Raw genomic sequence first — 15574 nt, 5'->3', positions numbered from 1 at the left:
AATTCTGTTGAGAGAAAAAAAAAGGGAGGGGGGAGACCAAAGTTATTGAGCAAAAAAAATAAAATAAAATAAAATAAAAAATTAGCATAGTCCCTTTAAGAAAAGGCTTTTTGCCCAGTGGCCATTTTGTTTTTCTGCTCCAGCCACAAGACAAGCCCCTGCAGAACCAGGTAAGCGTGTGGGTGGGGGGTGTCTACAGGGGGTGGAAAGGGTGGAGAGTCTGGCGAGGGATCTGGGGGGCCTGGCAGGGTGTCCAGGGGCTGGGCCCGGTTGCTGAATGTGTCATAGTGTTGCCAGGTAGGGTTCCCAGGTGCCAGTTTTCTACCGGACAGTCTGGTTTTTGGGCCCTCTGTCCGGTAAAAAAAATCCAGAAAATACCGGACATGTGCAATGTCCGGTATTTTCTCATTTTCCGGCTGGGCTCTGGACGGAAGCCTGGTGGGGGTGGGGAGAGTGGCTGGGAGGCAGGGCTTGATCGGCGCTGGGAGCCCTGGTTGCATATGAGGAGGAGGGGCAGCCCGGTCCGTGCTCCTGCGTGCTGGTCAAGCGCATGGAGGAGCCACAGCCAGACGGACTCACACTTCGCCTGGACCCTGCGCGGGACGGGAGCACCCTGGGATTTGCACGTACCCGGGTCAGTCCCGCTCCCTGCCGATGATTCACTTCCCCTTCGGCCAACCAGTTGGTTCTCCCCTGCTTCTCCTCGTGAAGACTCCACGACTGAGTCCTAACATCTACACTGCTATTTTTTAGCCCTGGAGTATGAGCCCAGCCAGCCCAAGTCTGCTGACCCAAGCTCTGAGATCTATTTTTTGTCATGTAGACATACCTATCTAGATGGGTTAGCTTAGTTGCGGTAGGAGATGCTTTTGCTCATGAGGAGATTAGATCATCTGGCAATCATGGAAACAGATATGAGAGAGGAGAGAAATGAATAAGGCTGTGGAGTTACAAGTGAATCAAGAAGGAATGTGATGTCTTAACTCCAGAAAGGTGTACTGTGATAGTAATAGAGCCAGGGATGACACTGATTTATAACCAAGAGCACAAAGAGGAGGAATCACATTAACTACTTAAGTTCCCAACTAAGTAAATATATGGGTGAGTCATATAGGAGGACTCAGCCAACAAATCAGCTGATTTTAAAGCAAGAGCACAATTCAATAACTTCATTAACAGTAAAGTGTAAATACTTCTAAGTGTTGGATGGCATTTGAACCTTTAGCTTTGGATTCATAACATACCTTCAGAAAGTAGGTATCTATAATACTCACAAACCTTTCTACGCACTACTGCTTCGAGAAATTCACTTGCTTAGTTTCCTACTACAAAGGAAACATTTCTCTTGAAGATGGATAACTGCTTGTCCCAGGTGCTATTTAATTTCTTAGTTCTATGTACGAGTGAGGGAGGAAAGACAAATGAATAATGGACCTACTGTGTTTCATTTATAGTAGGTCTGTGATACAGCAGAAAATTGTTCATATTTTTAAAGTTTTGACATTTTTAAATTATCACCATTACTATATAAACCTTGTATATGCTTATAGATGTACCTTGCAGGGACATTAGACTAAATGTTTTTATGTCTAAAAAGGTATTCTGCTTTATGCTTCTTTTTAAGCATACTTTTGACCATAGCAAACTGTCCCCAAGATTGACTGATTTACCCTTTGGTCAAGTTTTAAGCTCTGTTGCTTCTATTCTCATTGACAGATTTGATTTGTATTTCAGTCCGAAATATTCAAGAAAAATTGGAAGGGCAATTGTAACATCCACAAAGTTACACATATTTCCATTAACTGACCTAATTACAGTTTATTGCAGTAATACCTCACTTTTCACTATGAAGTTTACAAGTTAATGGGGACAGTGACACACACAAGAGGATACCTACAGCTTTCAATCTGCTTTCAATATAAGTCACAAAATGGGCTGGGAGGAGAATGGCACAGAATCCTTAATATACCATGTGATTTAATCCTTTAGTACAGTGTTTTTCAACCTTTGGTCCCAAAGATGCCCACGTTTTCATTCAAAACTTTAAGAGTCCACAAATGAAAAGGCTGAAAACCACAACTTTAGTATCAACAATCTATTTCTTCAATCACTCTTTGATGTAAGCAGTTACAAAAATATGGAATGCGAGATAATGATACATTTGGATCTGTACAAGGAACAGTAAAAAGGTATGTAAACAGATCTACAAATATCATTTAAAAGGACACAGTCATGGAATTTAAACCTAAAAGTAATGTGTCTTAAATTTGTTAATGTGATTTGACTAGAGATGAAGCACAATTATTGTGATAAACAGCTGCAGATTGTCAGAACTGGACAGAATAAAAGTACTTTAAAAAGTGACATTTTTACTGGTACATTCAGCCTTGAAAACTTAACTGAACTCTACTATTTAATTACCTATCTTCATTAACTACACTGTCACTCATGATCCCTCTGTAGGAGCACACCATTGCCCATTAATCACACCTCTTCTAAGCAGGCTCTCCAAATTGCAATTTTACAATACAGACAAGCTTTGAAATACACTTTCATCAACTGGACTTGAATTTTAAGCATTTTCTAATCACCAGTTCCCAATGAGTTTTAGTTATTGTAATGTGACACTGATTGCATCAAATGACTATCAGCTATCTGAGTTGCTTCTCAAATAGCATTTTTATTTACTGTTTTAATGATGTTGATAATTTACAGACACACACACCCCATTATTGAATGGTAATCCCTTAATCTTGGAATCTTGCACCTATTAACTAATCAACATTTGATTTAACATGTTCTGTCATTTAACACAGCAAAGCTTTTACCGTCTGAATACAGACAGCATCAGCTGCTACCAGATTTAATTGACTGAAGAATTCTTGTTTGGAACAGGAAATGCTAATTCAGAATCTCCTTTACAAATGCTGATTGAAGCAATGGAGGGGGAAAAGCATGAAGCAAAAACTCTTAAATTTCTGTCATATACACACTAACTTTGAGAGGACTTGCACCACAGCCCTCCACCAGAAGGAAAGCAACCTGCTACCTATAAATACAGGTTCTGTTTATGGCCAAGGACTGTTAACAGGTAGCAGATTTAAAAGAAACAAAAGGAAGTTTTTCTTCACACAGTGCACAGACAACCTGTGGAACTCCTTGCCAAGAGGATGTTATGAAGATCAGGACTTTAACCGGGGTTCAAAAAAGAACTACATACATTCACAGAGGTTAGGTCCATCAATACTTATTAGCCAGAATGGGTAGGAATGATGTCCCTAACTTCTGTTTGTCAGGGGATAGAAATGGATGACAGGAAAGGGATTACTTGATGACTACCTGTTTCTGTTCACTCCCTCTGAGGCATCTGGTATTGGCCACTGTTGGAAGCCAGGACACTGGGCTAGATGGACCTTTGCTCTGACCCAGTATGGCCTCTCTTATGTTCTTAAAGCCTGTCATCTAACTACTGGGTTGATTTCTATTCATAGAGTCCAAGGAGAGAAGGGACTATTGTGATCATCTAGACTGACCTCCTGTATAGCACAGATCAGAAGATCAAAAATAAGTTATAGGACTGTATATAATTAATGGTCTGATATACCACTGTCCTCTGCTGGATAGAAGAGGATCTTCTCTTATGTCCTTACAACAGATTGACCTAACAACCTGAGGTGCTGAGAGGCATCTTCTTTGCTTTGGTGAGCAATAAGTCTGACTTTGCCGAGTCAAAGTTTAATAGTTTGAGGTAGGGGGTTCACCAATTGTACATGTCACAGTACCGCAGAACACAGCATTTGGGAATGTACATGACTACAGCTTACATGTGATGACAGTGACTACTATCAACATTTTTATACTGCACTCATCTGTATAATATCTAAGCATTTACCATCAAATTACCATATAGCCACCAAAAAGAAAGAAGAAACTGAAAAACAGATGAGGAAAACTATTGTAAAATACTAAACGTGTTTCTCTTTCATATACACACCCAATGATGATGAACATTATGAAATATACAATCCAAACATACACAGCCAACCTTGTTTCCTTCTTGTATCCCTGGCTTTAACCTTTTAACTTATTTTGTCTGTTTAGATAAGAAGAACAGGTTGGAAGGAAAAAGCAGAGTGGAAGGGAAGAACTGAAATTTTTCTCAAAATATTTTCCTTTTTCTCCTCAAAACTTAAAATAATTTCAACCAACTCTATTTGCCTAAAATTTCATATACACATTTTTCAATTTGTTTAAGCTTTTGAATATCAAGATTTTACAAAAAATTGAAACTATTCAAATGGTTCTAACTATAATTTATTTTGGGAAGGAGGAAGCAAAAATCTTGCCTTACCTACTATTTATTTGATAGAGTTTGCCTGCCTGCCTGTCTATTCAAGAACTTCTGCTAAATCGATATGCAGCGTCCTCTTATCATAACTTAAAGCAAGATAAGGGTTTGGCCATGATAATAGGGTGTGCCTGGAATGTGATTGTTTCTCATAACACAGAAAGGGAAGACTCTCGTAGCAGAGACAGTTATAGTGTATAATGACCACAGGGGGGAAATGGGTCAGAGACAGAACCAGGACAGCTATAACCACATTGGGGCAGCAAGGGACAGGGATGGGACAAAGGGACAACTATCTACTATATATTTGAGAAAGTTTGTCTGTGTCCATCTATCCTGCAGCTGGAAACATGAACCCTCTCCCCCTCTCCCCTCCCAGCTGCTGCAGCTGCAGTGGCCATGGACAAGCACTTCTCACCTGGGCCCATGCTGCTGCAGTGAGAGAGGGCTCTTTCCCCGGGACAGCCTGCAGACTGAACCCCTCATCCACAGCCCTACCCCAGAGCTATGATTTCAATGAAGACAAACAAAAATTATTTCAATTAAGGACCTGAGCAACACCGGGTAAATCCTCAAAGTGTATCTTTAAAGCATCTTTTGGACACTGAATAAGGAATTAACAAGTATATTCAAAGTAAGTTATATTTACACTTACCTAAGGTCCAGTAAGACACTGCTTCCAGATGTGAAGAACTACTATATATGGCATGGATATACATGAGATGAATTATCAGCTCTGCCAGCCACCACCAAAAGAAAATGCGAACTACGCCCAGCAGTAAAACACAAAGGTTGCTCTTCAAGCTGCAGGCTTCTTGTCTCCTCATCTACAGGAACAAATAAAAACAAGTTATGTTGTATACAAATGACCAGGTATTTCATTCAAATAGACTTTCATGGCAAATGTCATTTAAAAAATGTATTTTTGTTTATTTGCAACATCAGGAGCACTATTTTCAGTGTTTTTTAGGGAATTCTCTAACTCTTCAAAACAAGGGATGGTATTAATCAAGTTTATAGAAACAGTGAGAAGAAGAATGTGAGTGATATGCACAATATGTGTGTGCATCACCCTGTGACGGGGTGAGGCAACCCCGCACTAAAAGGGCCCCCCCCCAGCGAGGCTGAAAAAAGCGGCACGGCTTTTCTCGCTGCTGCCAAGGACGCGTCCGGCTGGGTAGCCGGAACGCGCCGCTCGGCAGGCGGTTTAGCCGGCGCGGCCCCGAGCAGCGGGGGGAGGGGGGTGACGGGGTGAGGCAACCCTGCACCGAGGGTGCCCCCCCCCAGCGGGGCAGAAAGGAGCGCCGCGGCTTGTCCCGCCGCCGCCGGGGACGCGGTCGGCGGGGTAGCCGGGACGCGCCACCTGGCTGGCGGCTCTACGGAAGCGGTCCGGAACACCGTGGGAGAAGGACCCCCTGCATCAAGGTCAGCAGGGGCAACGGGGGAGGAACACCACCCCACCAGCCTCAGGGCGGCCCCGCAGACGCCCCCAGCCAGCCCTCTTCTCCACTGCTGCTGGAGGCAAAGAGGACGCTGGGGGTGAGTGGAAACAGCTGGGGAGGAGAAGCTGGAGAAGCTAGAACCGCGGGTGGATGCAGGTGTGGGTGCTCTGGAGGGGCAGGGGCGGCACCCTCCCCAGGTATAAAAACAGCAGGAGTAGAGGAAGAGGGGAAGGTGAGGAGGAGGAGAATGTCGGAGGAAGGGACTAAGAAACATGAGGAGGCAGCGGGACAAGCCGGCCGGTGAGCGGACGAGCGAGGGTGTGAGGAAGCAGCCCAGGGCGGGTGTACTGGAGCCCGAGGGCTGATGCGTTGCAGCTCCGTGCCCCATCAGCCAGGTTGGGGGAGAGAGGAGCGTCTCCCCCGCCTTAGGGCCCTGGGCTGGGGTCTGGAGAGAGGGAGGGCCCGGACCCCCCTCACCTCCTCGCTCGTGGGATCGTCTGGGCAACCGAAGGGAGGGTCGACCAGGCGCCGCGTCACGGGACGGCAACCAGGGCAGCGGGGCTGCCCAGGGCAGGGTGGGCCTGTGGACCCCGTAACACACCCCCTTTCCTCCATCCCGCGACTAAGAAAATCGACTAAACACAGTACTTATGAGCATTCAGTTCCATTTTTGCCTGTTGAGGATCTTCCCACATGGTTTCAAATGGAAAAAAGGGACACTTCCTCTAGATCCTGTCTACACTACAAGGCTACATCTACATTGCGCATTCTTGTGCAAGAAGATATGCAAATGAGGTGTCGTGCCTCATTTGCATACCTAAAAAGTCGCCATTTTTGCACAAGGGGCTTTTGTGCAAGAAGTGTAGACTGCTTCTTCTTGCGAAAAAACTCCTCTTGCAGAAGAGCCATTCTGCCACTTATTTTCAGGCAGAATGGTTCTTGCGCAAGAGGGGGTTTTTGCGCAAACTACTCCTTCATGTGCAAAAGCCCCTTGCACAAAAATGGCAGCTCATTAGGTATGCAAATGAAGCACTGCAATATTCATTGCTGCGCCTCATTTGCATACGTTCTTGCAAAAGAAAGCACAACGTAGACATAGCCCAAAGGTGCACTTCTGAAACGTCCACCAATACAGCCGAAGTGCTACAAGCCACAATAGTGCAGAGCTTTCACATTGGCCATCCTAATTCAGGTGCCCGGTGCTTTGCCTCCACGTATGCAACATACTTTGAAAGTGCTGCAGGGCCTGTAGATGGTTGTACAGGCAGTCCCCGGGTTACGTACAAGATAGGGACTGTAGGTTTGTTCTTAAGTTGAATCTGTATGTAAGTCAGAACTGGCGTCCAGATTCAGACACTGCTGAAACTGACCGCCAGTTCTGACTTACATACAGAATCAACTTAAGAACCCCAGGCGTCCCCAAGTCAGCTGCTGCTGAAACTGATCAGCAGCTGATTCCAGGAAGCCCGGGGCAGAGCAACTCTGCCTGGGGCTTCCTGTAGTCAGCGCTGGTCAGTTTCAGCAGAAGCTGACTTGGGGACGCCTGGGGCAGAGCAGCTGGGGTGCTACTGGACCAACCCAGCAGCACCCCATCTGCTCTGCCCCAGACGTCCTGATTCAGCCGCTGCTGAAACTGACCAGCAGCGGCTGAATCAGGACCTGGGGCAGAGCAGCTGGGGTGCTGCCGGGTTGGTCCAGGAGTGCCCACGGGCGCTGCAGGACCAATCGGCAGCGCCCCAGCTGCTCTGCCCCAGAGTCCAAAACAAAAGCCTGGTCTGCTGGGGGGGGGGGAGCACACTAGCTGCGCCCCCCCCCCAGCAGACCAGGGACACGGGGAGCAGAGCCGCAGCGGCAGCGGGGTGCCGCGCCTCTGCGGCTTTGCTCTGGCAAAGCCTCAGAGGCGAGGGACCCCGCCATGGCTGCGGCTTCAGTCTGGGTGCCTGTGGTCTGCTGGGGACGGTCCCCAGCAGACCACAGGCACCCGGACTGAAGCCGCAGCCGCGGGGGGGTCCCGCGCCTCTGAGGCTTTGCCAGAGCAAAGCCTCAGAGGCGTGGGGAACCACCGCTGCTGCCGCTTCAGTCAAAGCGGCAGCAGCGGCGGTTCCCCGCGCCTCTGAGGCTTTGCTCTGGCAAAGCCTCAGAGGCGCGGGACCCCCCCGCGGCTGCGGCTTCAGTCCGGGTGCCTGTGGTCTGCTGGGGACCGTCCCCAGCAGACCACAGGCACCGGGTCTCAAGGGGCAGCAGCAGCGCGGGCAAAGCAGCAGCAGCGCAAAGCCTCAGAAGCGCGGGAACCCGCCTGGTGCCCCTGGTCTGCTGGAGACGGTCTCCAGCAGACCAGGGGCACCGGAGCAGCTTACGAATGGGGCTTTCTTGCCCCGACTTCCGGGGCGAGAAAGCTCCGTTCGTAAGTGCGGATCTGACGTAAGTCGGATCCGCGTAAGTTGGGGACTGCCTGTATATATCCCACAACACAGCTCCCTGAAACTGGTGTATCATGTTTGCATCTGCTTGCATTTCTGATTTGCTTTAATGGATACTTCAAATGGTTCAGTCCTGAAGGGATATCTATGTACATCCAATAAGGTCAGGAGATACATCACCCTTTACCCCCACTTTATAAATTCAGATACCTTGTCATCCTACTGCCTGACAAATTGAGCCTCAGAGCACCAAATATGTTGAATGCCATCATACCTGAAGCTGCTCAAAGAAGGCCTGATTTAATTATAATCCTCTAATTTCTAGAAGCCTATACAATTCCATTTTAGTAAAACCTTTATCTGATGCTATAAATTATACCTTAAGTGCCTGATCCAGCAAAAATTGTCCACTAAGAAATCAACAAGCTTATTAAAAAACACATGAAAAGAAAACTTTATGCTTCTCTCAGCATGTATCTACCACTGACATTCCTCATTTTAGTGTCTCTTTACACATGGGAACACAGCAATGTAGGAATTGGCAGACCCAAGGTCCATCTAATGCAATATCCTGTCCCTAGCAGTAGTCAACATCAAATGCTTGAATGTAAAGTGCAAGAACTCCATAGCCCCAAAACAAACTTACAGGTCTAACATGCATTTTTAAGCACCCAAGTTTATCCATGTTGTTGAACTGGGGTGGGCAAAAGGGCCTCCGCGAGCTGAATCCGGCCCACCAAGCGGGTTGATCTGGCCCACAAAGGCCCTGCTGCTCCCCCACCCCCAGGCCAATTAGAGCCTGGAGGCGGGGGAGCGCATGAAGCTTCCTCCTACCCTGCCAGGAGCACGCAGAGCTTTGAAGTGCCATGTGCTGCTTGTGGGGCAGGAGGAGATGTCATATGCTTCCCCGCCCCCAAGCCTTGATTGACCTGGGAGCCAGGGAGCTGCACAAAGTTTCCTTCCCCTCCCACCGCCCTGTGAGGAGCACCCAGCACTTCAAGGTGCCATACACTCATGCAGGGCGGGGACAGGGCGAAGGACACTTCGTGCAGCTCTCCTGCCCCCAGGCCCTGATTGGCCAGGGAGTGCGCTAAGCATCCTCCCACCCTGCAAGGAGCATGGAAATGCCGTGTGCTCCTGGCGGGAGGAGGGTAGGACAGGAGGAAGCTTTGCGCGCTTCCCTGCCCCCAAGCCCTGACTGGCCTCTTTCCACCCTGCTAGGGGCATGAGTGCCTAGTGAGAAGGTGGGGGCAAAAGGGCTCCCCCACCCCCAGACCAATCATGGTCTGGGGATGAAGAAGCCCAGAAGCATCCTGGCCCTGCCCCTTTGGGGCAACCCGGGACCACTTCAAATATTTTTTAAGTGGCCCCCGGCCAAAAATTATTGCCCACCCTTGTAGAATTTCCTCCCACTGATACAAGCTAACAGAAGTCATTCCAGGGAAATAAACAGAACTACAACATCTTCAATTAATAGTTTATTCCCCTTAACATGAGCTGGGTTACTTTTTTCCAAAGAAAACATTTTGTAGGAGTCTGAATGCAAACCATGGAATTGGAAAATTGACAGGTAAAACTACTGAAATAAAGCAAATTATGAGACTTTTACTTCTTTTTAATTTACTTCTCTCAGTTTCTTTCAGTTCATTTTAGGGGTGGGTTTTGAGTAGCTTTATAACATTTTGTTGTTCTCATAAAAAGGCATTACTGGTAACTGTTTAAGTATGTAGTTAAATAGCCTTTGTGGAGGAAGACTAGGTAGGGGTTTTAAAGTACAGTTTTCAATACCTAAAGACATCGAGAAAGAAAAAACTACTTCAATGAGCTTTGGAAATAGGCTCAGAAACCCTAACGTCAAATTGCAGTGAGAGAGGTCTAGGTTGGATATTAGGAAAAACTATTTCAGTAAAAGGGTGGGGAAGCACTGGAATGGGTTACCTAGGGAGGTTTATAAAGTCTTGGCTTGATAAAGCCTGGTGGAACGATTTAGTTGGGATTGGTCCTGCTTTGGGTAGGGGGCTGGACTCAATGACTCCTGAGGTCTCTTCCAGCCCTAGGATTCTATCTTTATGAGCCCTGACACAGTCCTTAGAGACCAACGGTATGTCTACACTACAGCGCTAATTCAAACTAACTTATTTCGAATTAACTGTAGTTAATTCAAAATAAGCTAATTTGAAATAAAGCATCCAGACCCAAAAACTAATTTGAATTAGTGTTTTGCTAATTCGAAATAACGCGTCCACACTGATTGGACGCTGGGTCGCATTTAAGGGCAGCTGAAACCGGTTCCGGCAGGGCATCAGGTCAGTAGTTGCTTTGTGTGGTTGCTGTCTGAGGCTGTCTAAGGCTCATGCTTAAAGGGACCCCCCTGGACAGCCAGTTCTCAGCTTTTCCGCTTGCTTGCCTACCTCGCCGAGGGACAGCAAAGCGTTTTCCTCTCCACCTGCCTGTGTCGGTGGTTCCCATTGGGGATGCCGCCGCAGTTGGCACCATGGAGCCAGAGCTCACCCTGGGCATGCTGCTCCAGGTTTTGGATTTGCTGCTGCAAGCCTGCCAGCAATGGCTGGAGGCTGCCTGGCACCATCTGGTGCATGTCAGCCCCCTGCCTCTCCCCCTGGCCTCTCTGGGGGCTGTGGAGGAGTCGCAGCAGCGCCCAGATGCCAGCATGCCCCGCCGCATCTGGTGTTTGGACACCAGCAACAACTGGTGGGACCACATCGTCCTGGAGCGCTGGGGAGACCAACAGTTGACCCAGAACTTCAGGATGAAGAAGGACACCTTCCTGGAGCTCTGTGAGTGGCTTGTCCCTGCTCTGCAGTGATGGGACGCTCGCATGAGGCCCGCCATCCCACTCCAGAAGTGTCTGGCCATCGCCCTGTGGAAGCTCTCCACGCCGGACAGCTACCGATCAGGCAGGAACCAGTTCGGCGTGGGGAAATCCATCATTGGAGTAGTGCTCATGCAGGTACGGCACTCACCGGCCACTGGGCCGGGGGGGGAGGGCTGCAAGGAGGGGATGAGCCACCCCAGGTAAAACGGGGGAGGAGGGGGAGGAGGTGAAAGTGCCCCGCACGGGAAGGTTCGGTCTGTCCCGGCCGTACTACATGCTGCCCACGGAGGTTGCTTCCGGGAGTGGGGCGCGGAGCAGTGCCAGGGAATGAACACTCTCAGCCACCCGGGCGCCCCAGTGATTCGCGGTTTGGTGTGTCTCTCTGCAGGTGTTCAAGGCCATCAACTGGGTGCTGCTCCGCAGGGTGGTCCACCTCACCAACCCGAACACAGTCATCCAGGGTTTCAGCGCACTCGGGTTCTCCAACTGCAGGGGGGCCATCGACGGGACACACATCCCCATCCGTGCCCTGGAACACCAGACCTCCCTGTATATAAACTGCAAGAGGTACTTCTCCATGATCCTGCAGGCCGTGTCTGACCACCGGGGCCAGTTCATGGACATAAATGTGGGCTGGTCTGGCAAGGCACACGACGCGAGGGTGTTCTGGAACTCCTCCGTGTGCCAGAGGCTGCACGCCGGGACCTTCTTCCCTGACCCGCCACATCAGGGTCGGGGACGTGGACATGCCCATGTGCATGGTGGGGGATGCGGCCTACCCGTACAGCCCTGGCTCATGAAGCCCTCCACGGGGCACCTCAACCCCTCCCAGCAGGCCTTCAATGCCAGGCTCACCAGGGCCTGCATTGTGGTCGAGGGGGCCTTTGGCCAACTGAAAGCACGCTTTAGGTGCCTCCTCACCCTCCTCGACCTCGCCAAGCACAATATCCCTCCCGTGGTGGCAGCATGTTGTGTGCTGCACAATTTATGTGAGCGGAAGGGGGAAGCTTTCCTGCCAGCCTGGATAGCTAAGACTGAGCGCATGGCTGGCCAGTACACGCAGCCTCGCACCACCACCGTCTGGGAGGCCCAGTGGGGGGCTGTCCAGATCCCGGAAGCCCTGCGGGAGAGCTTCCAGGTAGAGGATGACTGAACTCTCCCTGCATGCCCCACTGGGGCCTTCTTCCACCCTCCTCTCCTTCACCTCCCTAACCCCCCTTCCTAAATATAAAATAAAAACACCTGTTTTGCCAAAAAAACTATCTTTATTGTACATAACTGGGGTGGGGGAGGGAGGAATGAGGGTGGGAGAAGGGAGGGGAAACCTGAGAGGAAGGAGCTGGAAGGGGAGGAAGGGAAGGGAAAGCTCAGGGTTGGGGGTCCTGCTGTCTCTCCCATCTCACAGCACTGCAGGTACGAGGGTGTCGGGGGAGAGTGGGTGTGGAGGATGGTGTGGAGAAAGCGGGAGGGGGAGCAGGGGTGGGAGGAGGAGTGAGAGCTGGGGCGGCCGCAGGGGCTGGAGCAGGAGGCGGCAGGAACCTGTCCACCAAGGTCTGAAGGTGACCGCTGAGGGCATGGCCCTGCTCCTCCAGCACCTCCAAGCTCCGCTGCCGCAGCCGCAGGTCCTCCCAGACCCAGTGGTCCTAGGTGCGGAGCTGGTGCTCCAGTAGCTGGAGGTGCCGCCGCTGGTAGTCCTCCAGGTTCCTGGTGCGCCTGCTGACCCAGGTGCAGGTGGCTGTTGCAGGCGGGGTGGTGCACCCTGCAGTCCCAGGTGCTGCAGCTGTGGTGAAACAAGAGCAGTGGTCAGTTCTCCCTGGGAACACAGTGGGTGAAACCCAGCCCCCCTCTGCAGGGCGAGGTCGACATGTGGGGAACAGGCCAGGGCCCCTGCATGACACCCAGCTGCTGCTCCATGGTGGGCAAAGCCCAGGTGCACGGTCCCTAGGCTCCCTCTCCCCCCACCACCCTCATATACGTAAGGGGAGCATGATGGCACTCACATGTGGAGCCCTCCCTGGCCTCGGACGACATAGCCGATGTGCTCTGTGGGGTGCCTCGGGGGTCCTGGGTAGGCTACTGGCTCTCGGCATCCTCCTCCTCCGTGTCAGGGATGGGTCCCTCTGCCCCGGGGTCGATCACCACCCTGGAGTAGGCCTGCCGCAGGTCCTTGATCTTGCAGCGGACCTGCTCCTGGGTCCGCATGTGGCCTCTGGTGGCTAGGCTGTCAGCCATGCGGCTGTAGACAGCCGCGTTCCTGTGCCTAGTGCGGAGATCGTGGATGTTGGAGGCCTCACCCCAAACCTCAATGAGGTCTATGATCTCCGCACTAGACTAGGTGGGTGCCCACCTTTTGCGGCCCCGGGCAGGCTCCTGGGAGCCACCAGCCTGGTCCTGGGAACAGGCGGAGGGCTGGGTGGCAGCAGGTGGCTGGCTCATCTCGTGCCAGGGGCAGGGTCTGCTGGCTGGGGGCTTGTAACTGGCACAAGCACTGTAGCCAAACCATGGCCCTTTAAGGGCTCCAGGGCCGGGACGGGGGCAGAAGATTTTCCCTGGTTTGGCCCAGAGTGGCAACCAGGGCAATCTGGGAAGGGCTAGCCTCCAACTAGTTCAAATTAAGTGGCTACACAGCCCTTAATTCAAACTACTTAATTCGAACTAAGCGTTACTTCTCGTAGAATGAGGTTTACTTAGTTTGAATTAAGCGCATCGCTATTTCGAATTAAATTCAAAATACCGGTTTGTATGTGTAGGCCCTATGAAAGTTAATTCGAACTAATGGCTGTTAGTTCGAATTAACTTTGTAGTGTAGACATACCCTCAGATATCTATGTCTTAATATGTTGCATAATATGGTCAGGCATTGTCAAAGAACAATCATAGCATATGCCAGAGGTGACTGCAATTAAACCATCAACTGATTTATATAAGCATTCATATATATTTTATATTATGTATACATTAAATGCAGTGTGTGTCTAATACATTTAACATATTATATGTATACTTACATACACATATCACATTCGTAAAGAATTTTATAATCTGGAGGCATCATTTAAATGTATATGCATCTCTCCATAGTTTACCCAAGATACTGCTCTTGGATGCTGGTGAAAAGCATGTTGTAATTGTTGGTAGATTCCCCTGCACACATGCGTCTACACACACACATTTCAAATCACTTGATGGGTGGTTCTGCTGCAGAAGGGTAGATGAGGGTATTTGCTGAGATTGACCAAGGATCCACACAAAGCAAGCAGGGAGGCAGGAGCCTGAGAGGACAGTCTTTACTCCAGCCCCTGAACTGTTCTACAGAGGAGCAGATTCTGTCTCTATGACCTTGTAAAACCATGGCCTCGTGCAAAGCAAGCAGTGGACAGGAGTAAAAATTTTGTCCCTGGGAAAACAAGACTAGTGTACACCACGGATGATGATTAAGCAATCCCAAGCATGGGCGTCTGGTATCATAGGTGGGAGAAGACATTGCCTTCCCAAACTGCCAGCCTGGCTCTGCCCACACACTACCCCCAGCACACCTACTGTAGGCATTCTGGGGCTGGGGAAGCGCACCCGCCTCCCTCCCCCGTACTCCAGGGCCGGGGAAGCGCACCCATCTCCCTCCCCCGTGCTCCAGGGCCATGGAGGCTGGGTCATGCACACCCAACCACCCTCTTTCCCTCCTTGTAGTGGTGGGGGGCTCGCGTGTACTTGGCACACTGCCCTGCCTCCCTGGGGGGGAAGAGGCAGCTTGGCTCCCATGGGAGCAGGGGCTGGCAGTGGGGTTAGGGGCTTGCCTCCCTCAGTCCTACCTTCACTGACTGACTGCCCATGGTCCCAAGCCCTATTGAAGCTTAACTACTGAAGAAAGAGGCAAACATTGATAGTTGTTCCCAGGCACTATAACTTTTAGAGTCCAGATGTAAGAAACAAAAATCTCATCATTCACTCACCAATATCCTTAGATGTTGGAAAAAGCAAAGGGAACTGCAACATGGCAGAAGGATGTATTTTCCATAGAGCGGCTGTAGTACATATTTGTTGAAGACAAGAAAGGAGAAGAGAAAGTAACACCATGTGATGTCAAAAGTCTCCTGTTTGTACCTAATATATTTGCTTTATTGCTCAAGAAGAAAGAGTTATTCACCTGCGCAGTAACATCTATTCTTTGAGATGGGTGTCGCCATGGGTACGCCACCAAAGGTTGTCTTGCACCGTTCGCGCCTTTTCTGCATCGCATGGTCCGTCCCACCAGTTCCTCCTAGCTGGAACCTCTGAAAGATAGAAGAACAATAGTTCCGAAGCAGGGAGGAGGGCGGGTCATGGAGCACCCACAGGGGGACACATCTCCAAGAACAGATGTTACTGCACAGGTGAGTAACTCTTTATTCTTCTTCGAGTAGTGTCCCCGCAGGTGCTCCACCAAAGGTGAGTATGAAGCAGTAGCTCAGCGTTAGTATTGTGCTTTGGCACTATGGTCTGTGCACTGAGGAAAGCACTGAGAGAGCCACTGCCACATCTGTAGCTAGGATGC

General features: G+C 50.0%; 1 protein-coding gene across 8 annotated transcripts in view; it reads right to left on the bottom strand.

Annotated features, from left to right (window-relative positions):
* HHAT (hedgehog acyltransferase) overlaps positions 1 to 15574 on the bottom strand; it is a 369064-nt gene that overhangs the window by 283667 nt on the left and 69823 nt on the right. For all 8 annotated transcript variants that reach the window (XM_014580487.4, XM_075925124.2, XM_075925129.2 and 5 more), the window contains one exon: positions 5004 to 5175. In XM_014580487.4, the coding sequence (XP_014435973.2) occupies positions 5004 to 5175 (172 nt within the window). The remainder of the gene's footprint in view (positions 1 to 5003; positions 5176 to 15574) is intronic.

Source organism: Pelodiscus sinensis, chromosome 3 (assembly GCF_052426305.1).
Source record: "Pelodiscus sinensis isolate ZL-2025 chromosome 3, ASM5242630v1, whole genome shotgun sequence".
In the NCBI taxonomy this organism is placed as follows: domain Eukaryota; kingdom Metazoa; phylum Chordata; order Testudines; family Trionychidae; genus Pelodiscus; species Pelodiscus sinensis.
This window is presented reverse-complemented; position numbering and strand designations above follow the sequence as displayed.